Genomic DNA, 25,773 nt, shown 5'->3' on the forward strand with positions numbered 1-25,773 from the left:
CTCCGCAGCGGCCGCCCGGGCGCCGCCCGCCGCCGCCGCCACCGCGGCCGTAGAAGCCCCCGCATCCCGGGGGCGAGGAGCGGCGGTATGAAGCGGTGCCGTTCGGACGAGCTGCAGCAACCCGAAGAGGAGCACGGGGCCGCGGGGGAGCAGCACGGAGCTGCAGCCATGGAAGCTAAAACCGGGGAGGCGGCGGTGGTCCCGGAGGCGGGTGGTGGTGGTCCCCCGCCGCGCTCCAAGCCCCCCGACCTGAAGGTGAGCAACGGGAGGGAGATGGAGGGGCTGAGGGTCCCTGCAGGTTATTGCTGGGACTGTCTGTAGGGTAACCGTGGGGTTATTGGGGCAGGCAGTGACCTGTGAGCCTGGCATTGGGGTGTGGGGGTGCTGGAGGGATGTGTGGCATGGTGGGTGCCAATGACACCAGCATGTGGTCCCCGTGCTGCCACAGGTGTCACCTTGAAGGATGAGGGATGGCCCTACGATGGGATTGGTCCCACGGTGGTGATGGACCCACAATAGGGATGGTCCCACAATAGGGATGGTCCCACAGTGGGAATGGCCCAGCAGTAGGGATGGCCACACAATGGGGATTGGTCCCATGATGGGGATGGTCCCACGATGGAGGTGGTCCCATGGTCCCACAGTGGGGGTGGTCCCACAATAGGGATGTTTCCACGATGGGGATGGCCCAACAGCAGGGATGGCCCAACAGTAGGGATGGCCACACAATGGGATTGGTCCCATGATGGGGATGGTTCCACCATGGAGACCCCCAACAGTACAGATGGCCACACAATGGGGACAATCCAATGATGGGTTTGTTTTTGGGATGAAAATACTCTTGGGATGACGATGCTCCCAGGGCTAAGGATGGTCCCACGATGGCGATGCTCTCAGTTTGGGGATGCTCTTGGGATGGAGATGCCCCTGGGATGAGCATGTCCCTACAGTGATGATGATGCTGGGGTGAAGCAGTCCCAGCAGCTGCCCACGCTGCCCAAACAACCCCAGGAATCCACCTGCATCCCTCAGATGCGCATCCAGTGCTGAGCTGGAGCTCAGCCCATCTTCAGCCACATCCAGCTCATGGCAGTGACCAGGCTGCCATTGATTTTATTGATGCAAGCACGGTGCCCAAATGCAGGTTTACCTCTTGATGTTCCCCGTAACGCATTTGTAGCCCAATAATTAATTGCCTGTATGGAGTCAATCCTCAAATGTGCTTTGTGAAGGAAAAATTGCGTCCTGGTGCTGCCCGCAGCTCCCAAAGGGAGCTCACTGCTGGCCCTTCCACCAACACCACCAATTCCTACTGCTGCCATTAGTGGCATCTTTAGGAAGCGGAGTCATCTGGAAGTTCTCCTGCCCCAGGTCCCTCTGGAGCTGTTCCAGGCTGGTGCCCAATCCCAGATTCACAGCCCCACACTCAGCTCCCAGTGGGCAGTGAAGGAGCCTCAGGTGTGAACTTCTGTATGCTGGGACAGTTTTGAGCTGGGAACATGGAAACAAAGAGCTGCATTGTGTTGTGCCCATCCCCAAGCCCCAGCATATCTCCAACAGCTTACCTTTCCCCAACCCCAAGTCCTGTGCTAAGAGCAAAGGCTCCATTAGGGAAAAAGAGGTTTAAAAAAAAAAAGAAAAGAAAAGTTCTGGCAAGGAGCAGAGCAGATGCATGACACATAGTTTTGCTTAAAAATATGTTGGGTGGCGGAGATTTCTGCTCTGCAGCAGAGTGGCTGGAGCCATACAAACACTGCAGCCTCCTGGCTGCAGCTCTGGGCTCACCAGTCCCTGCACAGGGGCACTTACAGCTCAGCTCCCACTCCTGTGTCCCCAGGCATCTCAGATCTGGGTGTATTTCTCTCTATTTTCCCAAATGGTCCAATCTGTCAGAGGGCTGAAAGCTGAAACCTGGCATCGTTTCCATCTCCAGTTTCACCATCTCCATCTGCGCTGCCCCAGCTTTTCCTTCCTCTGAACCCGAAAGCTGAGAGCAGCGATGACCCCACGGTGCTGTCCTCAGCCTTTCCCCTTCTTTGGGCCTGACCCAACCCCGTGTGATGGGGAGCAGCCATCCAGGGGGTCCCACCATGCAGCCCTGGGGGCCTTGGCATGAGCAGTGGGGTGGGATTGTGGTGGGCTGAGCTTTGAACCTCGCAGGCAGGCCGCAGAGGACAACTCCTCTCCATAAAGGTCGCCAGCCACCTATTCTCAACCCGCTGGTACATTTCTATTTAATCCATCGCACGAACAATTTTCCAAGCGTATTTTGGTCTTAAAAGGACACCGCCAAGGTGAGATGGATCCCCTGTGGCTGCCAGAGCAGAGCTGCTGTCAGGCAGCTCCAGCAGCAGCGTGGACACGAAAGCAGCTCCATCCATCACCTCCCCAGGGCATCGCTTACCCACACCTCCCAGGGTGATGCCAAGGACCCCAACAGCTCCTCATGCCCCATGGGGGCTGATTGCTAAGCCCCTAGCCCCCCCAAAGGAGAGCATCTTCCCATGCAGGAGATGTTCAGATGCTGCAGCAAGGACCCCAGCATTCTTTCAGCATCCCTGCGGTTGATAACAGCAATGCAGAGGTGACAGCCACAGGCTGATGCCCTCCGTGCTATCATTCAGTGACTCCCAGCTCCTCTCCATGCCCTATAGATTTGGGGTCCGGAGCTCCTCAGCTGCAGCAGCACCTGGTAGTTGCAGCCAAAGGTGCAGATTTGCTTGCAGGCAGTGCACATCACTACAGCACTTCGGTAGTGCACGGAGCAACATGACTAACACTTGTCACATGTTTGTTCTCTCCTCCTGTCCCCAAGAGGAGAAGCGTGGGGGGGGAGTGCTTTATTTTCCATTGTAGAACATCTATATGTTTGTGGCCGAGGGGTCCTGTCCTCCCCTGGTGCCCTGAGGTGCTGGGTGTTGTGGGATGGGATGAGATGCAATGGGATGCAGTGGGATGCAATGGGATGCAGCGGGGTAGTTTTCCACTCTCTTTATGCAATGCCTCCAATGGGCTGCAGAATATTGGCTGGAGCCTCTGGGCATGCCAGGGATATGCATAATTAATAGTGATAATAATAATAATTGAACCTGGCGCGTGGCTCTGCTATACGGTCATGGTGATAAGATCCCCGCCTTGTGCATCTGAAACCTGAGGAATGGGGGTTAAATGTCAGGGCAGGGCCCATCAAAGAGCTGGAAAACCTTTGGTGATGGACCACGAGGTTCCTCTGTGCCAAACCCAGCTGATACCCCAGGTCTGATCCGCTGGCACGGGGATGTGAGCCAGGAGCTGCTCCTCTGCAGTCCATGGAAACCAGATCCTGGCATCACTAGGAGACCTTACCTGTGTTAATAAATACGTGTATATGTGTATTCTGGTAATAATCTTGGTGGTTTACAGCTGCCTGCACAGCAAGATTAACCTCCATATCCATTGCATCAGTTATTAAGCAATGGCAGTTCCAAAATAGCCCATGTAGACAATCTGTTCCGAGCCACAAGCAGCTCTGTGCCAGAAAAATGCCTCTGCTGTGGAAGTGCAGTCACATCCCGGAGCAACACAAGAAAAACAGAGATTTTACATCAGCAATAAGTATTGCAGAGCAGCAGCGTGTTCACAGGGACCACTCTTCATTGCCAACAGGTCCACAGTTCAGCGAGCCCTACATCCACAGCCCAGCAATGCCAGGATCCTGCTCCCTTCTTTTGGCCTCTTTTTCCTTTTTTTTCCCCTTTTTTTTTTTGGCTTCCACCCAATGCAGCTGCTATAGAATGTCTTTATTGCACCTTTCCCTTTGTTTTGTTTCTTTTTCCCTCAAGGAAAGGCGTTGCTTGTTCCTTTCCACCTGGACTTCCTAAAGGGCAAACTGTGCATCTGAGGCTACGTCGTACCCTTGGTGACAGAAATCCACAGCTTTGTGGTTATTACCCACCTAATGCTGCCTCTGTTTCCATAGAGACACTATAAATAGAATAAAATCTAAATCACAATTTCCCCAAGTAGCAATCCAGCGTTGGGGATTCGTTACAGACTTTTTGGGAAGAACCAGGAGGGCATGCGTTTTCATTATGAACGGGTAATGGAAGGATTCAAGGTTTTCCCTGTAGTGTTTAGTGCTTGTGTAACACCCCCATTTCAGGTTGGATGATAAGAAATAAGAGTGGTCAGCACTGGACCAGGCTGCCCTGGTGGGAGGTGGGGGGGGGTCACTGTCACAGGGGGTCACAGGGGGTCACCCTGGAGGTGCCGCAGTCAATGGGGACAGTGGGATGGATTGGGGTTGGACTGGGTGATCCGAGAGACCTTTTCCTGCCTTCATGATCCTGTGGTTCTGTGATCCCCTGTGCATCCTGTAGGTGTGATGAGAATGAGCCCCTCGTGGACGCTGGGCTTTCATATCTGCAGGCTTAGGAGATGGGGTCCCTCCTGTAGGGATGTGAAGCCCCGTGGTCGTCTGTGGCTCCCAAAGGTCACATCTCAGAAACCAGTGCTTTTGCCAAGTGGCCACAAAAGCTATAAGTAGCTCCCTGCATGCTTGTTTTCAAGCATGAGTAAATGACAGTGCTCCAATTACGGGAATCAGTTTCCCTGGGGAGAAATCTCTGCTGCACTGCATCAGCAGCAAAATTCCCCTGAACCTCAATAGAGCCAGGATCGTCGTCTGGAGACCCACAGTGCCCATCTCCTGGGGATGCTGTCCAGGCACTGTAGTGACTCTGGGGAACTGCTCTGGAGTTATCTGGCCACAATCAGCAGTAGATTTGTTCCAGCACCCAGACCAAAGGAGAGGTGCCATCCCTACTGCATGCTGGGGCTGATGCTGTGGGGCTGGGGGGGGACCGTGGGTTCTCCTACTAAAAACATGCTGCCCTTAGGGTTGCTTGGAGGTTTGTGTGGCTTTCTGCATGCTTTTGCTTCTCCTTCAGAGACCTGTATGGGTGCTGCTGGAGCTGCAGCCCTGAGCCATCCTGAGCCACCCTGCGTGTCCCCAGCTCTGCACACCTTCAATGTTTAGCACTCGCTCAGGGTGCCTGCAGCTGTGCTGGCTCCCCCACGCAGGTCCTTTTGGAAAATGGGGGTCCCACCCCCCCCAGAAGCTCTTAGCCCTCACACATCACGTTTTGGCGCAGCGCTGGTGTGAGCACTGTCTGGGGACACCCCCAAGGGACATTTATCACTTGTCTCTGTAACCTCCAACTGCTGAAACACAGCCATGGGAGCGAGCTGATGCCATCCTTCTGGACAATAACAGGACGTTCTCTCCTCTCATTCCTTGCAGAAAATCCAGCAGCTGTCTGAGGGCTCCATGTTCGGCCACGGCTTGAAGCACCTCTTCCACAGCCGCCGGCGGTCAAGGGAACGCGAGCACCAGAACTCACAGGATTCACTGCCACCTCATTATGGGCTGTCTGACCACGAATCCCCCGACGAGAAGGAGCGCTCCCCGGAGATGCACCGCGTCTCCTACGCCGTTTCCCTGCACGACCTCCCAGCGCGTCCCACCGCCTTCAACCGGGTGCTGCAGCAGATCCGTTCCCGTCCCTCCATCAAGCGTGGCACCAGCCTTCACAGTGGAAGCCGGAGGGCCAAGAGTGGCTCCTTGGACCCCCAGAAGGGCAGCCCACACCTCATCCGAAAAGCTCCCCAGGACAGCAGCCTCACCGCCATCCTGCATCAGCATCAGGGTCGGCCCAGGTCGTCCTCCACCACTGACACTGCCATCCTGCTGGCTGAGAGCGGGGCCGTCTATCTGCTCACTGAGGACAGTGAGAGCCTGGCTGATAAGGTAGGGATTATTATTATGGGATGGTTGGGGGAGGGTACAGAGCCATAGAGATGAGGGTGGATCTGCTCCTGGTGTATTGGGTTTGCAGAGCGCAGATCCCTCCCGGCTGCTGCTGGGGTTTGTGCTCCTCGTGGGGTTGAAGAAGGCAGGGATGTGCTGAATTCCAAGCCTGGAGTTGAGTTGAGAAGCACAGAAGTGAACCTGGCAAAGTTCAGATCGCTTTGATGCCACGCAATGATGCCACCTCTTCCTCTCCTGTGCTCAAGTTTTCCCCTGGAAGAGCTGTGGCAGGAAGGATTCAGGGACCAGTGACACTGATTTATCTCAAGAGAAGTTTCTCATTTGAGCTGGTCATCTGTTGCTCTAAGGGGTAAGTCAGCAGGTATTTGCCCACCTTATTAATTGCTCATCAGATGCTGAACCTGCTGATAACCCAGAGAGGGGTGAGCACGGTGCACACTGAGGTCAGATGAGGGATGCTGATGCTCAGCCACACATCCCAGCCCATGGATGCTGTATAGGAACTGCTGAATCACAGCCTGAACCTCTGAGGCAAGCAATAAGTCAGCCATGGGAGCACAGGTGAAGGTAATTCATCTGCACTGTTGGAAGGAGTGGAGCCTGGTTGCACCTCTCCTAGACCCTCACATTTATTGATTATACAAATGCATTTAGAGAATGAGCTTCCAGAGCTGGGGAACAACCCCAGATCCCCTCTGTTAACCATTCCAGTATGCTGCAGCACATCCAGCTCCTGGTCTCTTCCTTTAGCTAGCAGGTGCCACATCCCACCTGAACTTAGGGACAAAATCCCCTTTCTTTCATGGGTCACATCTCACCTGGGTTTGGGGACAAAGTCCCAATTCCTCCATAGGATCTTCCCTCCACCAGGTGTGAAAGCAAAGCTGTGTCTGCCAGCAGCAGGACAGAGCCAAAATGAACCCAGCTTTGGAAAGACAGCAAGGAGAGCAGCTGGTGTATTCCCAGTGAACAGAAAGGTGTAGTGATGGATGCAGGAAGAAGCAAACTTGGTGCCCATGCTTGGGGCACAGTGAGAAGGGAACAGCACAGCAAGGCTGCAGATCACCCCCCCACTCCCCCAACATGATTTCTAAACCACTCTGTGCATAGCTAATAGGGAGGATGCTATTTCCATCCAGTGTTTAGCCCTGTTAATTATGAAAGAGCTGAGATTACCGTGGCAGCACGGCGCACCGAGGTTGAGGTGAATGGCAGAGCTGTGCTGGGTGGGCTATGGCCATCAAATAACGAGGAAAGAGTTCAGAAATAGAGGCAGTGGTATGCAGGGATTTTTGGTCTATAGAGGTCAGCAGTGTCTGCTCGCTGCAGCCCAGAGGGGTCAGAAATCACTGTGATTTGCCTGAAGGTACAGCAGTGCATTAGCCAAGCTGTAGGGCTTGGTGACACAGCCAAGTGGGGTATTGAGGTTTTGATGCTCTAAAAGAGGGACAGGAGGTGTGGTGGCTCTGGGAAGGAGGCAGCAGCACAGGGCTAAGGTGCTTGGCATGGCCAGGAATAGCTCTGTAATAGGATGGAAGTGGCTGGGCAGAGCCTGGGGGTGGGAGAGTGGAGGAGACCCAGCAGGGTGTGGAAGCATTGTGCCCCCCTCCAGCTGCTCCTCCTTGGCTCCAAGCATCCGAGAGGGAAGTCTGACCTGCAGACCCGTGTTGCTCTGTGAGGGAATGAAGAAAGGATCACAGAGATACTTTTTGTTTTCCCTTGTCTTTTCCTGCTCCATAGCTGTAAGTGCAGCTGTGCTGGTGGCAGATCCAGCACTGCTCCCTTGTGACGGTGGCACAGAGATGGGGCACCTCTGGGTTGTGGGTATCTGTCCCCATAGCAGAACTACAGCTGCAGCTGACCCCCCCCCAACCCCGGTAGCATCAACACCCAGACCAGGGCCAGGGCCAGGAGCCATGCAGGTCATTAATCTGAGCAGCCACAGCCTAAATTTCTTGCATTTGGCACGTGGCTTGTGCTGTGCAAGGAACTCATTCCTGCTGAGTCCTCTTTGATTGCAGCCCAAGTTTGGAGCTGAAGCCATTTGCACCAGGAGGTGGGAGCAGAGCAGCAGTGCAACAAGGGGATGAATAATTAACTGCTTATGACACAAAGAGTAATAGGAAGAGAGGCAATACCAGGGCCATTGTGGGGCAGTGGAAAAAATAAACTATTTAGAGAAACAAGAGCTACGTGATGTTCTCATACCGTATTATTTTTCCATAGCCCAAAGGGAGCTGCCTGCCTGCAAACAGCTCGTCTTCTGCTGGGGCTGTGGATGGGGAGATGTTCTGCAGGGTTAAAAAAGAATTGCAGCTGTGCTGTGCGTGCCCATGGTGTGAGATTTAGGATGGGGTAGGGTAGGATAGGATGAAATTGAATGGAATTAGAATGGACGGGAATTTAGAACAGGATAGAATGGAACGAAATGGGGTGGGATGGGATGGAACAGAATAGAATAGGGTAGAAATGGAATGGAATAAGATGGGACAGGATGGGATGGGATGGGATGGGATGGGATAGGATAGGATAGGATAGGATAGGATAGGATAGGATAGGATAGGATAGGATAGGATAGGATAGGATAGGATAGGATAGGATAGGATGAAACTGATTTTAAATGGAAGGGAAGGGAATGAGGAGAATAAAAGGGAAGGAGAGGGGAGGAGAGGAGAAATTCAGTTGGGAGGGACCATCAGAGATCATCTAGCCCAACTGTCTGACCTCTAAATTGTGCCCTAAAAGGGATCTTTACCACCAAAGAGCCCTTGGGCTGTGGGAGCCCCTTCCTGGGGATGCAGATGCAAATACCTGGGAGCACTGCTGGATTTCACAGCTTGCTGCCTCAGCCAAAGCAGGACAGCATGTTGGGGTGTTCATTAATGCTGGTGCTGGATCTGCTGCTCGGTGTTTCACGTGAGGACGTGCCAGCTGGGGACATGGTGGCACATGGGGCAGTGGCAGGGGGACGGTTGGGGCACGGGCAGGCAATGGGAACGTGCTGCAGAGCTTTCCCCTTATCTCCCTAATCCCCTCCCCTGGTGACCCGCCAGCGCACAGGGGGAGGCTGACAGGAGGATTACGGCCACGGAGCTGGTGGCTGCAGGTCCCCGGGCTGCTATTCCCCCAGCAGTGGGGCGGGCTGAGAGCCAGCGCTGGCGGAGCAGAGCATCCCAGGGGGACCCTCGTCCCCTTCCCCCTCCCCATCCCCGCAGCGAAGGACGGAGTCGGGACGGAGCAGCCGCGGGACCCTTTGCACGTTGCTGCCGGGGAGCTGCGTGGAAGCCTGCGGGGCGTGCGGGATGGTTCACGTCCAGGTGAGCCCCCAAAATCAAAAAGCTGAGGGGACCGGAGGGGACGTGGAGCGGAATGCGACCGTTAGAGGGCAGCGTTACAGCAGCGCGATGCCGGGGCGGTGCGTCCGCCCGGCCGTCTGTCTGTCTGACTGTGCCAGCGCCGTGACGCAGGGGGAGGCGAGTGGCAGCGCTCAGCCCCATTCGCCCCGTTACGGACCCACACCGCACCCCACAGGCGGGCTTCGTGCCCGCTGCCCTCGTCTTCCCCCGGCAAGTGACAGCACCAGCTGCCATCGCTGCGGCCCCGGTCCGGATGCTTCTTCCATGAGACAGCGGTGGGACGGAGGCAGCTGGGGCTCGTACATATCAGCTTTGGGATGGTTACCGAAGGGAGACGAGCCTCGCTTATTTATAGGCTGCCAGCCCTGATGCTGCTCCCCTTCCCGCACCATGGAGGTGTTCCCCAGCCTTGTGGGGGTGGTCAGTCGTTGTAGCTCAATCCCTGGTGTCCTCAGAGGCACCGAATGCAGAGCAGGGCTCATCCCTGCTCAATATAGCTGTCACGGTGGCTGTATCAGGAGACGCTGAGCTTGCACCCCACGGCCATCACTGGGCTGGGGACAAGGGGAGGTGTTGGGGGGCTCAGCGCACAGCAGCAGGGATGGCTCAGCCTTCACCCCGTGGGGCACTCAGGCAAAGTTCAGCGCCCATTCCTGGCTGGCCCAGCACCACTGGCATCCACCCGCATTGGGTTTCAGGGAGGGGAGGGGATGGGTTTTGTGCCTCTTACGGCTCTGGTTACTCAGAACTTGTGTCAGTCGATAATTGGGACGGACAGAGGGACGCAGGGAGAGCACAGCCCGAGCCCGGCTTCAGCAGAAGATGCCCTGGTGCCAGGAGCTTGCTGGTAGGAAGGTTTGGCTCCAAAGTGCTGATTGAGTATCCTTCTTCCTGCTGCAGGAGGGGACGCGGTAGCACTGGGTGTTCTGGGCAACGGGGGGGGGCTGCTGAGGGTTTGGGATCCCCATCGGTGCTTTGAGGAGCAGGGAAGAGCAGTTCTGAAAGCACAGATACACCGGATTGCTATTTAATTAATTCAGGAGAAGATGATCAGGCTCTCGTACTGATTCACCCCCTAGCAGAAAACATCGTGTTCCTCGCTCAGCCTTCTCTGACATATGGCTGTTGTTTCCAGCCCACCCCCAGCTCCTGCTCGCTGACAAGCAGCAATGCTGAGCACATGCTGCGTGGGGTCCGGCTGTCACGGGGACCCCCCAGGGCAGCGGGGGGTGGGCGAGGGTTGGGAGCAGAATGGGGCTCCTGGGGGCTGAGTTAGGGTGAGCAAAGCATGGTCCTGCCCTGGGACTCCTGACCCTGCTGCCTCCACCTCCTCCATCTGCCAGCAGCACCGAAACCTTGCAGTACAGGCAGCTTTAGCACTTCCTGACCCAGCAGAGGAAGTGGCAGCACCATTCCCGGAGCTCCCGGCGTTCCTCTCTCCCATAAACTAATTTTCCCCTAAATTCTCCAAGCTTAGACATGGCCCCAAATAACTGTAGCTGCGGGGGATGGTCATTGAATTGTCCTGGCCATTTGTTCCTCACATGTGATTGATGTCCAGGGCTGCTGTGACATGTGCCCAGGGACTGCAGGACTGCCCTATTGGGACCTACTGCGGTGGCACTGCATGGGGAGCACAGAGATGCTCAGAGCAGGGTGAGGACGCATCCCCATGACCCCAAGGACCCATCTCTGAGCAGGGCAGGAGCACGTCCCCAGTGCCCCAGTGTCACCACGTTTCCACGTGGCTCCTTTGCTGTTCCCTGCACCCCGTTCCCAGGCTGTTGCCTCTCCCCCAGGCTCCCTCCCCTCTCACCAGCCTGTGCCGCCTGTTCTTGGCTGCTTCTCAGCCTCGCAGAGCCTCTGCTGCAAATCCCACTGCGCCTTTCTCTGCCCCTTGGACTCCTTAACTGCAGCCATGGCAGAGGGAGAGGATCTGACGCTTGGCAGGAGTGAGCAGGGCATCCTCATGCAAGATCCACACCCTCCTGACTCCTGTCCTGGGAAGAGGATATTGCTCTTAAATTCTCTCCTGGGTGTCTTTGTAAGTACCCCCTATCTGCTCCTCTAAGCAAGGATCTCGGGGTGTGCAGGGCTGCAGGGTGGTACGTAGTGCAAGGCTTGGGATGCTCATGGGATTATCTGACCTGAGCTTTCTGCTCCTGGGGGTTTTAACTTACGGGGGAATTGGTGCTTTTTGGAGGACTCTGTGCCCTTCTGTGTGAATTGGGTTGGAATCTGCTGCTGCTGTGCAGGGTGTGTGGGCAGGGGCTTGCTCATGCAGGCTCACAGCATGATGAGGGCAAGAGAGATTTGCCAGCAGAATCTGGAGAGGGCAGACCTGAGAAATGTGGGGACTGTTGGTGTAGGAAGCACCCATTGGGGTTTATGGCACACAAGGTCCCTGCAGAGCCGTGCAAGCTGTGGTTTGGGGATTGAGCAGTTCCCTCCAGCACTGCTCCCAGCCCCAGAGCTGTTGGGATGAGTTCAGCCCATCTGCTCCTTGACCTCCAGCACCACCTCATCCAACTGCCTGCCAGCCTGGCTGGAGATGCCCTGAGCATTGTGCCGTGCACCGTGAGCAGGACCCTCATCCTGCTTCTACCCTTGGTGTTTAATTAGAGGTGTTGAACTGTGCTTTGGCAGCTGCACATCACAGATCTGCTCATGTCAGGCTGCTCCAGTTTCTGGTGCACTGTGATGTACGGTGCTGGTGCGGGGGGATGCGCTGGGTCCAGCAGCACTGGAAATGCATCCGTGTCTCAGAGCAGCTGCTGCCTCCATGTCCCCTGCTTGCTCCATCTGCAGCTGTCCTTATCATTGCCCTGTCAGAACCCACGTCTGCACCCAGAGCAGCTCCGAGCTGGTGGTGGTATCCATGCATGGGCATGGACAGATGTGGGGACAGCCTGAGAGGTGATGGGAGGCGATGGCAAGCAGTGCTCAGGGCAGTCTGCGTGTCTCAGCTGTGGGAACAGCACAGCCCTCCCCATTAAGCATGTATCTAGGTCACAATCAGCTCACTGCTCCGGCCTGTACAATTAAATGTGCGGCAGAAGAGACTTCCTAAGCTGTTGTCTTTATGCCTTTTACTGAAAAAGAAGCAAACCAGAGCGCTGCAGCCCAGCCTCTCCCATTCAGCCTACCATCCATGTTTATGCTCAGCCAGCACAGAGCAGAGCCCAGCACTGGGAGCAGCTTATCCAAGCTGCAGGTCATTTTCCTTGCCCAGAACCTTGGCTTTGACTCCAGCAAAATGCAGGGACTGGTGACTCCAGGCTGCCACCAGCTGCTGCAGTACCTGAGCTTTGCTGCCGCTCCGCTCGCTTTGCAGCCGTGACATTTAATAGCTTTTTAATTGCACATGAGGGAATCACAGTTAAGAGACAAAGCGAAGTATCAAATACCTGGAGCTGGCACGTAGGCGGCTCGGCTGCTCCGTGCCATGGCAGAGGCTGCAGCACTCAGTGCAAGCTCCCCATCGCTCTCTATTGCACCGAATGGGGCTAACACAGATGGCTGCTCCCCGGTGTGGCCTTTTGGAGGTGGATTTTGGCACCTCCGGGGCCGGTGGTTGGCTCTCCATGCAGCCTTCAGGTGTTGCACTGAGGTCTGTGTCCACATCACTGTACTGTGGCTGCTTCTTTGCATGCCCCCAGCACAGATGTTGCTTCCCCACTTCCAGAACCTCAGCAATAGGTAACGAGCAGAGCTCCCCAGCATCAGTGTGACACTGGGGGCGTGATGTCCCCGGTGTGCTTGCTGCAAGCTTTCTTCCTGGCATGCTAAAAGTACAGCTCTGAGGCTCACAAGCATATATTTATCCCGAAATGTGCCACTCTAAGGAGCAAGCTGCACTCCTGCATCGCTGTGCACAGCGAGCCCTGAGCACACCGTGCGAAGGCAGGGAGAGACCCCAGCAGTTCCCACAGTGGGAACACAGAGCTGCGGGTGCTGAGCATGCAGGTGGGAACGCGGAGGTGTCATTACCACCATTCCCATGAGTAACACCCCCACAGAGATCTTCATGGTGCAGCGAGGATCAAAGCATCCCAACTGTGAGCAGAGCTGCTGCCGGGCTACCGAGCGCTCAGTGGCTTGGCTGGGATTTTCCCATGCATAGTTTCCCACCCGGAGTTCTACTCTGTGCCTCCGCTTGGCTTTTCCCAGGCTCAGCATCCTGGTGTGTGACAGCGTGGGCGCTCAGTGCCCGTCACAACACCCCGCAGTGGGGCACAGGCAACGTGCAGGGCTGGAGGCGGCGTGCGTATCCCGCTGGAGGGATGAGGGCTGTTTATGCAGTACAGCCCTGAAAGCTACAGTCAGAGTAGAGCTGTAAACAGCTCGGAAGGATTTACTGAGTCGGCAATCCGGCAGCACACAGCTCAGCTCAGCCCCGATGCTGCCTGAGCGCTTGGGAAGCTCACAGGGCTGCAGGGACGGCTCTGCACGGGGGGCTGCCGCCCCGCCCCCCGGGGGGGGGGTCTGGGGGGGGCCCCCCCCCCCCTGCCCCCCCCCCCCCCCCCCGGGCAGTCCCTGAGTACCCCCTGGGCTGACCCCTGCCATGGCATCGCAGTGGGGATGCAGCAGAGCAGCCCGCGCCGAGTAGCCCTGGGGGATCCCAATCTGCTGGAGATGGAGGTAGGTGCCGTGGTGATCGGGCTTGGGTTTGGTTTGGGATTGGGTTTGGGGAGGGTGAGCAAAGAGATCTCATTTCTGGTGCTGACAGCGGGATCCAGACGTGAATACTCAGTGCGTGGAGACCAAGGGGTGATCTGTGCCGGAGCGGCAGGGATGGGGTGGGAAGCTCCACTGGGAGCTGAAACCCTTAACATGCTTCTGATTATCTGTAAGAAAAAATTACTGTCAGGCTGGGAAATGAACAAAGGCAGCTGCTGCTGTCCCCTCTGTATGGGGTTGGTGGCAGCCAGCAGGCAGGGCGCAGAGGGCATGGGGCAAAGCAAAGAGGGCACGGGGCTCCTGCTTCAGTCCCTGCTGCAGGCTTGGAAGGAAAGTGGGAGGTGTGAGTCAGGGCTTCTTCTTCTGTTTTCAGTGCCTGGGGTGGGAATAGTGGCTCTGATCTGCACGGCATGGGGCTGGGAAACTACATGGGGATGGGAAGGGGCTGGGGACATCCCCTGTAATGCCAGGCTAATGGCAGTGAGCAGCTCACAGGAAAGATCTGCACTGAGTTCTGCTTTGCTCTGAGCCCCCGGGGGGAGAGGGGCCATGGGGACAGCTACACTTCATTAATGACTACCCAAAAATCGACCTCTCCACAGCCACGTGGCATTAGCTCATCTCCCATGCTTCCTAATAGGTTGCAGCATATGGAAACCAAAATAGTTTGGAGCATGAGTAAGTGTCCCGAGAGCTATCCTCTGAACTTTGTGATCGTTGTGCAATTTCTTAAAATGGGTTTGAATCCCTCGCAGCCCCACTGGGTGACCCAAAACCCTTTGCTGGGAACACAACTGTGGCCCTGGGCTCCTCACCTTCTACCTGGGCTTTCCTCCATCAAACCTGCAGCAGCAAACAAACCAGCATTGCATAACTGTGCCCGGCCATGGCCCTCCAAGCACTGTTTGCTCAGCTTATTAACTTGAGCCTTTTGCATATCTCAGCTCTCCCGGGCTGAACTCTGGTGATAAGAATAATTTTCCTCCTCTCATCCTGCATTCCTCCCGCATCCCACATCAGCTCCCCCCTCCAGCCTGCCTGGAAAACAAGCATGGGAGATGGACGGTTTCATTTCAGCGTGCTTACCAGAAGGTTTTACTGCATGTAGGGAAAGTGTGGCTGCTGCTAATCCCCCTGCTAAATCTGCTGCACAGTCATTTAGGCTGGCTGGGATTTAGCAGGCACTGCCTGTTAATGCTGCAGAGATCTGTATTGTCTTTTTGTTGTGGTTGTTGCCTCTTTCAGAGCAATAACCTGATGTGGCTCTCACATGGTTCTGCCCTGTGTCTGAGATAGGGCAGAGCTTTCTTGTGGTTTTGGGGGATTTTGCCCCGACCACAGCAGCACAGTGGGCAGCGTCAGCGCTGTGCCACCATCCCTGTGCTCCCAAAGAGGCTCCCCCCAATAAATCCCAGAGATGGGATTTGCAGGAGCTCAGCATTGCACGAGGTCAGACCCCACTGAGGCCGTTTTCAGGACTGGGATCAGCGATTCCCAAACCTCCTCCTGTTTCTCCAAAGCTCCTGGGGTGCAGCTGGGGCTCCCCACCTCCCTCCACTCAAAGCCTGCAAGCGTTTCACAGGGGTGCATGCATGGAAACAACACAAATTCAGCTCCAGGATAAAGGGAACTGGAGGCTCTGCTGTGATAACACCGCATTTCATAGAAGTTTGAGCCACTTCTCCCTTTCACATTTCCTGTTCCGGCTGCTCTGGGGCTGCTTTTCTTTTTCCACTGCTGTTTTTTTGTCCTTTGCTGTCTATAAATGGGACATCTGGGGTAACAGCCTGCTTCCTGCTGCCTCCCACTTCTTCCTGGCCATAAGAACCAAAAGCAAAACCTTCCCCTGGACTGAAGGGGAGCATCAAGCCCAGGGTTCTTTTTGGAAAATGCTGATCTAAAAGGGATGGAGCTACGTGCAGCTCTGCCCTGGAAGCAGGCAGGGGCTGTTTGTTTTTCCCTTTGCTTGCATCCTTGAGTACCTTTCCCCTGTAACAGAGAGATAAGAAAAGCCCAGCCTAGGGGCTGCACAGAGCTTGTAGTTGTCTGTGTTAACTACAGAAAGCACTGCAAGAAGACCCTTATAATGAGAACTGGTACCCCTGGGTGGTCTCCAGCAAGCACGAGCCATGCCTTATATAAAGCCCTACAAATCCCATGCTGGGCACTAGGACAGGCATAGCCCCTGGCTCTGTGTCCACAGCAAGGGAGGGACATGAAAACAAGAGGAGAGTATTTCCCTGCTCCTCGAGCCCAGTTCAGCACTTGACACAGACAGGAACCTGGATAAGCAGCACCTTGAGAACATTCCTCCCTCCTGCACAAGGCATTTCCCAGTGATAAAACACTCCTAAGTAATGATCTCGCGGTGTTATCCCTATTAAAGGGTCACTTGGGGAAAATGTGATGGAAATGAGAAATTATTCAGGTCTGCCAACAGTATTTAACTTTCAAGCAGCTCTTAATTAGAAGCCAGGAGCCATTTATACAACCGTTGAGATTTGCATAGGAATCTGCATGTAGAAGCTGGGAAGAATGATGATTTTTGAGTGGTGAAGCAGCATACTGGGGGCTGGGGGTTGCTGGCCTGGGGTCCAGGCTCTGTGGGTATTTGAAGCCCAGCCTCAGGAAGGTGGTTCTCTCTCTCCCAACTCCTCAATTTTTCCATCTTTAAATGGAGACCATTGTGTGCCTGCAGGTCCCAGCAGGCGACCACTGGGTTGCACAGTCCCTGCTCTGATGGGAGTTCAGATGAGGGGTTTCCATTTCAGCTCCTCGCTGCTTTCCCCAGCACAGAGCTGGTTCCCAGCACTGCATATTCTTTGCTAAGAGCCCAAACCAACCCTGGACAACCATCAGTTATGTCTGTGCCCTCTGACTGGGATTCCACCTGTACCCAGCCAGCTGGGTTGATGGCTAGACTTGATGACCTTAGTGGTCTTTTCATACCTGAATGATTCCACAGCTGGAAAAATGCTTGAGCGGACAGAAGGAAAAATAATCCAACTTCTGGTTAGCTATTCTCCTGCTCTTTCCTATTCTGGTTAGATTCTCTTGCTCTTTCCTCCCTGCCCATCACTCCGTGGCGCTGAAGCTCCCCCCACTCAGGGCCTCACCCTGCTGAGCTCTGCCCTCCTGTCTCATTGAGGTTGGGGAGACCTCTAGAATCCCCAAGTCCAACCTCAACCCATCCCCACCACATCACTCAATGCAACATCCACTCTTTTCTTGAGCACCTCCAGGGACGGTGACTCCCCCACCTTCCCGACCCGATGCCAATGCATCACCTCTCTTACCGAGAAGAAATGTTTCCTGATATCCAACCTACCTTTCCTAATATCCTCTGCCCACAGCTGGATAAGGGGGACGTGGCCACGCTTGGGCTGCCCTCCACCACCGGCCACGGTGACACCGACGGCCCCATCTGCCTGGACGTCCCCGATGGCACTCCGGACCCCCACAGGACCAAGGCAGCCATCGAGCACCTGCACCAAAAGATCCTCAAGATCACAGAGCAGATCAAGATCGAGCAGGAAGCTCGTGACGACAACGTGGCTGAGTACCTGAAGCTGGCCAACAACGCGGACAAGCAGCAGGCGTCGCGCATCAAGCAGGTCTTTGAGAAGAAGAACCAGAAATCGGCGCAGACCATCGCGCAGCTGCACAAGAAGCTCGAGCACTACCACAAAAAGCTGAAAGAGATCGAGCAAAACGGCCCGTCCCGACAGCCCAAAGATGTCTTCCGGGACATGCACCAAGGTCTCAAGGACGTCGGGGCAAACGTCCGTTCCAGCATCAGTGGATTTGGTGGTGGCGTGGTGGAGGGTGTCAAAGGAGGGCTCTCGGGGCTGTCTCAGGCCACCCACACCGCAGTGGTGTCCAAGCCTCGGGAATTTGCCAGCTTAATCCGCAATAAATTCGGCAGCGCAGACAACATCGCCCACCTGAAGGACACGCTGGATGATGGACACCCCGAGGAGGCCTCGCGGGCGCTCAGCGGTAGTGCCACGTTGGTTTCCAGTCCCAAGTATGGCAGTGATGATGAGTGCTCTAGTGCCACCTCGGGGTCAGCTGGTGGCAGCAATTCTGGGGCCGGTCCCGGTGGGTTGGGAAGCCCCAAATCCAACACGTTGGAAGGTCATCACAGCAACTTTGATACCATCCTGGAGGAGCTGCGGGAGATCAAGGACAGCCAGTCGCACCTGGAGGACTCCATGGAGGACCTCAAGGCGCAGCTGCAGCGGGATTACACCTACATGACGCAGTGTTTGCAAGAGGAACGCTACAGGTATAGGGCTGAGAGTGGGGGGGGGGGGCAATGTGTGTCACCCAGGGTGGCTTTAGGGGACCATGAGGGAACCTTTCTGGGCTTGTGACCGAGCCCTGCACACTGGGGATGGTGGGAGCTGCACCACAGAGGATCAGGAGGTATGTTACCATCATCAGCCCCAGGCAGGAGGGAGGTGGATCCAAGGGTTGTGGTTCTGGGCGGGGGGGAGGGAAGAGGGGGGGTCCCTCCAATGCCGGTGCCCCTCTGCCCCCACACACAGGTATGAGCGCCTGGAGGAGCAGCTGAACGACCTCACTGAGCTGCACCAGAATGAAATGACCAACCTGAAACAGGAGCTGGCGAGCATGGAGGAAAAGGTGGCCTACCAGTCCTATGAGAGGGCACGGGACATCCAGGTAGGGGAGCACCAGGGCTCAGCCTCACATTGCACCCTCCACCAAGGGGGCCAGAAAGGGACCCTGGGGGCAATGGAGGGAGGGACAAAGGGAGCCCTTTTTCCAGCTGTTAGCCCCATCCAGATTGGGTCCTTGCTGTGATTTTGTCTCAGCAAGAAGCTGTGTCCCCAGAATGTTGTCTGTGCCCCAGGAAGTCCCTGCTGTCTTAAAATCCCCAGCTGCTCACAGCCATGCAAGGCTCAGGGTGGGATTGTCTACACTTGGGCTAACATCAGCCCTGCTATCCCAGTTTGGGTAGGTACCCATGGTACAGAGGCCATTCCCAGCACAAACAGGGCACAGATTCACAGAGGGAAACCCATTCTACCACCCATCACCATCATCATAGGTTTGTGCACATAGCAGAGCTACAGCAAGCAACACCTTGCACAGAGCAAATCCCCAAAGCCCTCAACTGGGCTAAGTAACACAACTGCACCCTGCAGGAAGCAGTGGAATCCTGCCTGACGCGGGTGACCAAGCTGGAGCTTCAGCAGCAGCAACAGCAAGTGGTGCAGCTGGAAGGAGTGGAGAACGCCAACGCCCGGGCACTGCTGGGCAAATTCATCAATGTCATCCTGGCTCTGATGGCTGTGCTGCTCGTCTTTGTCTCCACCATCGCCAACTTCATCACGCCGCTTATGAAGACCCGCATGCGCATCCTCAGCACCGCCCTGCTCGTCCTCTTCCTTTTCTTCCTCTGGAAACACTGGGACTCCATCACCTACTTTCTGGAGCACGTCCTGCTCCCCAGCTGATCCACAGCACAGGGGTTTTTTCCATTTCCCAATGGAGGAGTGAGCAGGAAGCCTTTGGTCATTTCTTTGTGCACTCTTTGGTTGCTTTCCTGACCCTCAGTCAGCTGCGGTCGCTCAGAGCGCGGTGAAGTCGGTCCTGTGGGATGCTCAGGGTGGGGGAGTTTTGGATGAAATTGGTAATGTAAGCGGTGTTGGGTTTTTCTAGGGGGTCAGTTTGGATGGGTTTTTTTTTATTTGTTTGTTTTTAAACGTTGCTCTGTTCTGAAAGTCAGTAGGAAGGTCTGCAGAACCTGCCTCGGGGCTGTTGGTAGAGAGGATTGAGCTGGAGCAAACCCAGCTCTGGGAGAAGTTCCTGTACAGAGAGGAGTCACCGGGGCTGGTTTTTCCCTTTCAATCTGAAAGACAGCAAAAAGATGGAGCTGAAGCAAAGCACGTGGCAAAGGAAGAAGCAGGTCCAAGGCAAGCATCACTGCTCCCAGCGAGCTCAAAGCAGGACACACATCTCACCAGCTTCTCCAACCCCATCACCAGGACCAGGGGCAGAGCAGGGCTGTGGTGCCGTCCCCACGCAGACCCAACTCCACAAACAGCATCAGCACAGGCACCAAACGAGACCCCCCCTCTATTGGTTTCCCCTCATTTATTTATTGCCCCTTCCTTTGGCTTCGATTGATCTGATCTCTTCAGGGACACCCAGACTTTCCAGCATCACGCCACTGAGTTTTCCAGCCTCTGCAACGTGTCGTGTGTGCGTGTGTGTGTGCGGTTTTTAAGTTAATTCAAGACTCTTGTTTCCATTTGTGAATCAAAGCTGGTAGCGCCAGGGGAGGTGGGCAGCTGCCTCCCCAGCCCTACACAAGAGCACAGCATGCAGTCTTGGATGTTTCTTAAATTATTTCATACCTATATATTTATGTAATATATCTACACACACACACATACATATATATATGTATAAATATATATTAAGAACTATCCACAGTCAGATCCTCTTCTGGTGCAAATGGGTGCCACTCCACCAACTTCGGAGGCACTGAACCAGTTTGCCTCAGCTGAGAATTTGGCCTTTAGCAGCTGTCCTGCTCTGGCAGCCCCACGTGCAGGGCTGCTTTGGTGCACGGGGTCCCAGGGAGGGGTGCATCGCTTCTGACCTGGGCACAGCTGGGAATATTTTGGCCACCAGGTAGGTACCAGCCTGAATGCATCAGGGTGAAGTGGAGGAGAGGACAGCTGGAGGAGCAAGCAGCAGGTTGGGTTTCAGCTGCTTGCATTGATGTGGAAAGGCAATGGATTGATCAGAGCAGGCAGCTGAGCCAACACAGAGGGAGGAGGCAGGCAGTGGGGCCCTGGGGGGGGAGGAGGGTCCTGGCAGCACCAAGGGCTGGGTGCATGGATGGACCCCATCCTTACACATCCTCCAAGCCTACTGGCTGTTATTTTCCCCCAGACAAGGGCACTGCCTTCAGGCTCAGTCACCATTTACCCCCTCTTTGTGCCTCCCACATACCTTAGCACCCCCCCAGACCTTCCCCTACAAGTTCCCCACCCCACACTGGGGGTCTCCCCTGCTTCACCCCTTCCCCCTCCCTTGCATCTTCCTGGCTGCTGCCCCATCACCACACTGCCAGACACAGGCATCGATACCTCTGCTTGCCCAGCACCGCTGCCCGCCTGCATCCACACATTCATTACCTGTTAACCGTTGTCCCTGCCCAGGGAAGCAGCAGCCCCATACAGAGAGCTGGAGACGCCCGGTACCCCATCCGAGCCCCACACCAGGGATGGCTCCGAGGCTGCGGCCACTGGAGGGCTCCCGGCAGCCGTAAAGAAGAGAAGAGGCGGAGAGAAGATGGGGAGGGGATCTGAAGCAACCCCCCCTATGGGCGCTGGGGCCGGGCGGTGTCCCTCATCCTAATTAGCGCCTTAACCCGTTCCTGCCCGCTGCAGAGCCAGGAGGACGAGGTTTTGGGGTAGGAGCCCCATAAGCTCTGCAGCTAGTGGGGAAAAGGAGCAGCTGCGGTGGATACGGTGCTCAGTGGGGTCCAGGGATGGGCACAGCTTTGAGAGAGGTAGAAAAGCCCCCAAAATGCCGTTCTGCTGTTTAGGGCACGCTGGTTGTGCAGAGCTGCTAGGAACCATCTTTAGAGGCTTGCTGGGGGCAGCAGGGAGCCCTGGAAAGCGCCAGCACCATCCTTTCCACCTCTCAGAGCTGGAGACCACCGCGTGTCCTACTGACATCCCACATAACAAAGCTGTGAGCCCACCTGAACCACCCTATCCCCAACCTGGGGACAGCAGGAGCAGAGAACCCCACTGCCCCTCCAGCATCCTCATGCCCCCAGGTCCGGACTCCCACCAGCATTCCCAGTGAGGGGAGAGGCAGAAATCCCAGCACATGGAGCTGGGCACTGCAGTGACAACGGCTATGGGGACAATTCCAACACACCAAGCACAGCTTGGGGCTCCCTGAGGACTCACATTCTCCAAGCAGGGCTGGAGAGGCTCATAAGAGCCCCCTTTGTGCCAGAGGGAGGAGAGGTGAAGCTTTGACGTCAGCTGGGGAGGAATTCCTTAATGCCATTCAGGCCTCCCTCGGTTGCCTTGCTAATTGCATTTTATGTAATTGCAGCAGCTGGGCTGCCAGTCTGGTACTGGGAGCTGGAAGTGGGCTTGGGGACATGGGGGCAGTGGGAGCAGCTCTTCCTTTGGATATAGCATTGCAACCAGGGCCATCCTGCAGCCCATGCCTTGCTGTCTTCCCCTGCCTCACGTGGGATCGCTCTTCAGCACGGGGAGAAGTAGTTGTCATACATTGGCTTGGTATCCAAGGGGGTAATTGCACTTAATGGAGATGGATAAGGCGGTGATTTATCTCGCTCACATTATGCTGTCAGGTTCCCAGCTGCACGAGTCGTGGACAATAAAATAATGTGTTTGCTGGTGGAGTTCCCATATGTCCCCACTGTGTCATATTGCCTCTCTGCCCCAAGGAGAGGGGGAGCTGCTGAGCACCTGCCTGCATTTTGGGGTGCATTGCCTTGCTCCTTCTCATGGGACGCTGGAGCAGATGCCGCCACTGATCCCAAAAGGGGGTCATGGCCACTGGTCCTGCTGCAAAGCCCAACACAGCCCCTGTCCTCAGCTCCTGTGGCTCAGCAGCTTTCCTCCAGAGGAGTAGGAGGAGGGGGGGGGCTGGAGGATGGCTGGCCCCAGCAATGGGAAAGCCAACGGGACCCCAGACATCCCCTCCCCCTGCCTGCCGGCTTGGCCAAGCTTAGGCTGTAAAAAGAAAGAGCTGGTACCAAGGATAACATGCTTTGCATTCCTGCGCTGTCTCCAGGGGAATTTCGACTGATCTACATGAAAAATACTCGCTACCCCTGAGGTCAAAGTGTCTGGAGGAAAAATTTCCGAGCGGAAAGGCTTGGGGCAGCACAGAGAGGAGCCACAGCCAGCGGCTGCAGGGTGCTGGGATCTCACCTGCTGGCAGCAGTGTGGGTCGGTGACAACGGCATCGTATCTGGTGACAGTGCCATCACTGTGGGCACCACAAGGAGCCTATGAGCCCATCCTGCTGCTCCTTTGCCATTCCTGCCTCCCTCCCCTGCCTGGTGCCCGCTCCATCTCTGCCTCCCCCTGCCTGCAGCCTCCCTTGGCTCTGCTGGGGGCTGTGGGGGCTCATTGCTGAGCCCACATTCCCTCCCCACCACCCAGCATTTCGATTTCAAGCACCTCCAGAGCCTCGCGATGCCTGTCCTGTGCTATGGGGCTGTTAAAGGGGATGAGAGGCAGAGATGGGGGGAAATGAAGCAGCGGAGGGGAGGCAGCCAAAAGCACTCAGCAAAGCCCCATTTCCTCTGAGTCATTGTAGTTAAAGCTGCAGCTTGTAAACCCCAAATCTCCCCGTGAGCTCCTGCAGCTCTGCTGGGAGCAGCAGTTGGGGCCACCCCAAAGCACTGTGTGCTTGATGGGAACTGATTTCCAGGCTGCTGCAATGCATCCTCTGTTGGTTCTGCTCCTCTGTGGGATGAACGCAACCCCAATGGGCTGCAGGTTTCTCTCTCCCAGTGCTGCTGCCCGCATCTGGAGACTGGGGCTCAGCCTGCCCCAAATTCACATCAGCATCCATTGGCCATGACATGGGGTATGTCACAGTGCCAATGGATCTCAGAGCTCACATAACCCAGCAGCCCAACCCAGGGGCAGAGAGCAGAAGAAAAGCAACAGGTTTGCCCCCCATCGCCCCCCCCCCCCCATGAGGATGGGGACAGTGTGGATGGAGCACAGCCCCACTGCACGCAGCTCCTCTTCTGCTCGTGACCCATCTAATAATTTAATTGCACATTTGAAAATAAATACGTGTCCGGGGTTGGGAGAAAGAGAAGGCTGAGGGATGAAAATGAAGAGGAATTTAATTAAGGGCAGCGCTGGGAATGTCTCTACCACAATAAAGATAAGGAGGATCAATTGCTTCTTCCTACGATCAAAGAGAAGGGCTGGAGGGGGGGAAGCGGTGCTGTCAGAGGGTACAAAGTACAGCAGAGGGAGGGGGAGGTGGGAGGGAAAGGCACACGGGGTTGGGGGGGGGAAAGCAAGAGACAGCTTAGATAAGATTAGAAAATAATTGATGGTGCAGATCCCCAGGGGGCTGCTGGGACCTGCAGGTCCAAATGATGTATCTGATTGCTTGTGAACGCAAAGGAGCGCCCTGACGTGGTTTTGCAAGGGCTGAAGTTGTGGCTCCCAAACCGAAGGAATCGATGCCCGTTGAACCCACGCAGCTCTGCAACCCCCTCCCCATCGCATTGCATTGCAGGCAGCCAAGTAACTGCGCGCTGCAGTTCTTCCAGGTGCAAAAAAGGGAAACGCTCAGCACCGAGCTGCCAGGAGGCCCCATTCCTGGTATTTGCATGGGGTTGGGACACCGTTGCCACGTTTGATTTGCATCCCCAGGTGGGAACCTCCTGCAGCGCCGCTCCGTGTGTGTGTGTGTGTGTGTGTGAGCCCCAAAGCCCAGCCCTGCCACCAGAAAAACGGGCTCCTGCCTCGTGCCTCACCCCTGTGCAAGGAGCCCAACCTGTGCCCCAAGCAGGCGGCTCAGCCGGCTGGGGAGGGCGGGCAGGGCTGCAGCTGGCAGGGAGACAGCATGGGCTCTGTGACAGCCCTGCAGCTCTGCAGGAGTGCTGCCAGCTCCCTGCCTGATCTGCACAGGGCTTGGAGGGGTTTTGCTGCTGTGCTCCATAGAGTCACTCTGTGGGCAATGCCAACCTCTCTGCTCTCACCCCTGCGCTCCCTCCCGCTGATGCATTAAGGAAGCGTTTGCAGTGCTGCACGGCCATCCAGATGTCAGAGGGATGGGGGGAAGTGTTGGTCTGTCTAGGGGGTAGAAAAGCACTACAGAGGGATCTGGACTGGATGGATGGATGGGCTGAGGCCAATGGGGTGAAGTTCACCAAGCCTCGGTGGCAGGTGCTGCACTGTGGCCCCGACAGCCCCACGCAGCCCTCCAGGTGTGGGGCCAACAAGCACCATCCAGGGAGGCACTCAGCAACCATGGAGATGTGACATGTGGGGACACGGTGGGATGGGTTGAGGTTGGACTTGGGGATCTCAGAGCTCTTTCCCAACCTTTATGGTTCTATGGCTCTATGGTTCCATTCCTCACTCTCCTGGGGAGTGGGAGCAATATTTCCGGATGCCGCTCTCTCCTTTTATTCTTTTCTTTTCAACCACTCCAGGCTGAGAATAGGAAGGCTTTCATGTGGGGGATTTTTCCTCTTCTGATCTTCAAAGAAATCCAGCAATCAAACAGGTAATATTAAATTAAAAAAAAAAAAAAAGCACAGCTTTGAAAACATCGCATGCAAAACGTTACAACTTTGTTGTGTTAATTGTGCTGGCACTTGAGTTAATGCAGAATGTCTCAGAAATAGCGCTGGCCCCCGGCCCGTGCTGTGTCTGACAGACATGGGATATCTGGAGCAGAAAACGCAGGGAGAAAACCAAATAACAGGAGATTTCTATGAGAAAGATGAGCTGTGTGGCTCTGTCACAACCGGTGATGACAGCAGATGGGTGATTGGGAAAGCAATGGGTGCGATGCACCGCTGCTCCCACAGCCCTGGTGCTGCACTGCTGCCCCATGAAGGACGCGTGTTCCCCTCCCACACCACGTCCCCTCCAGCCCCAAATATGGGCTCGGTGCATCCGGGCTCCCAGCACAAGCCCGGGCAGGATGGGACCAGATTTGAGTCACTGTGCTGTGAGGGAGCGGTGCTGGGCTGGGTTCCCTCCTGTTGCCAGATCCCCGGCACAGAACATCCTTCTCCTCCCTTCTTTTAGGACTTGATGGATTCTCAGAGATATCACATGGGGGCTCCTGGATCAGCTCCAGATGTGGGTGATCCCCCTTCCCCCCCCCTCCATGCAGCATCCCAGCATCGAC

At 55.7% G+C, this 25,773-nt stretch overlaps 1 protein-coding gene across 6 annotated transcripts; it reads left to right on the plus strand.

Moving 5' to 3' along the window:
* Positions 1-160: 160 nt before the first annotated feature.
* Positions 161-19,599, plus strand: TMCC2 (transmembrane and coiled-coil domain family 2). Of its 6 annotated transcripts, none has more exons than XM_042825527.1 (5): positions 161-255; positions 5,282-5,788; positions 17,199-18,133; positions 18,396-18,531; positions 19,017-19,599. In XM_042825527.1, the coding sequence occupies exons 1-5, from the start codon at positions 169-171 to the stop codon at positions 19,326-19,328; spliced, it is 1,977 nt and encodes a 658-aa protein (XP_042681461.1). In that variant the 5' UTR covers positions 161-168; the 3' UTR covers positions 19,329-19,599. The 6 variants fall into 6 exon arrangements, with proteins under 6 accessions (XP_042681461.1, XP_042681462.1, XP_042681463.1 ...); XM_042825529.1 differs by lacking the exons at positions 161-255; positions 5,282-5,788 and adding exons at positions 9,927-10,044; positions 11,082-11,209; XM_042825531.1 differs by lacking the exons at positions 161-255; positions 5,282-5,788 and adding exons at positions 9,927-10,044; positions 11,087-11,209.
* Positions 19,600-25,773: the final 6,174 nt, after the last annotated feature.

Source organism: Centrocercus urophasianus, unplaced genomic scaffold, assembly GCF_019232065.1.
Source record: "Centrocercus urophasianus isolate 14NV4802_14NV808 unplaced genomic scaffold, USGS_Curo_1.0 seq_249, whole genome shotgun sequence".
Taxonomy (NCBI): Eukaryota; Metazoa; Chordata; class Aves; order Galliformes; family Phasianidae; genus Centrocercus; species Centrocercus urophasianus.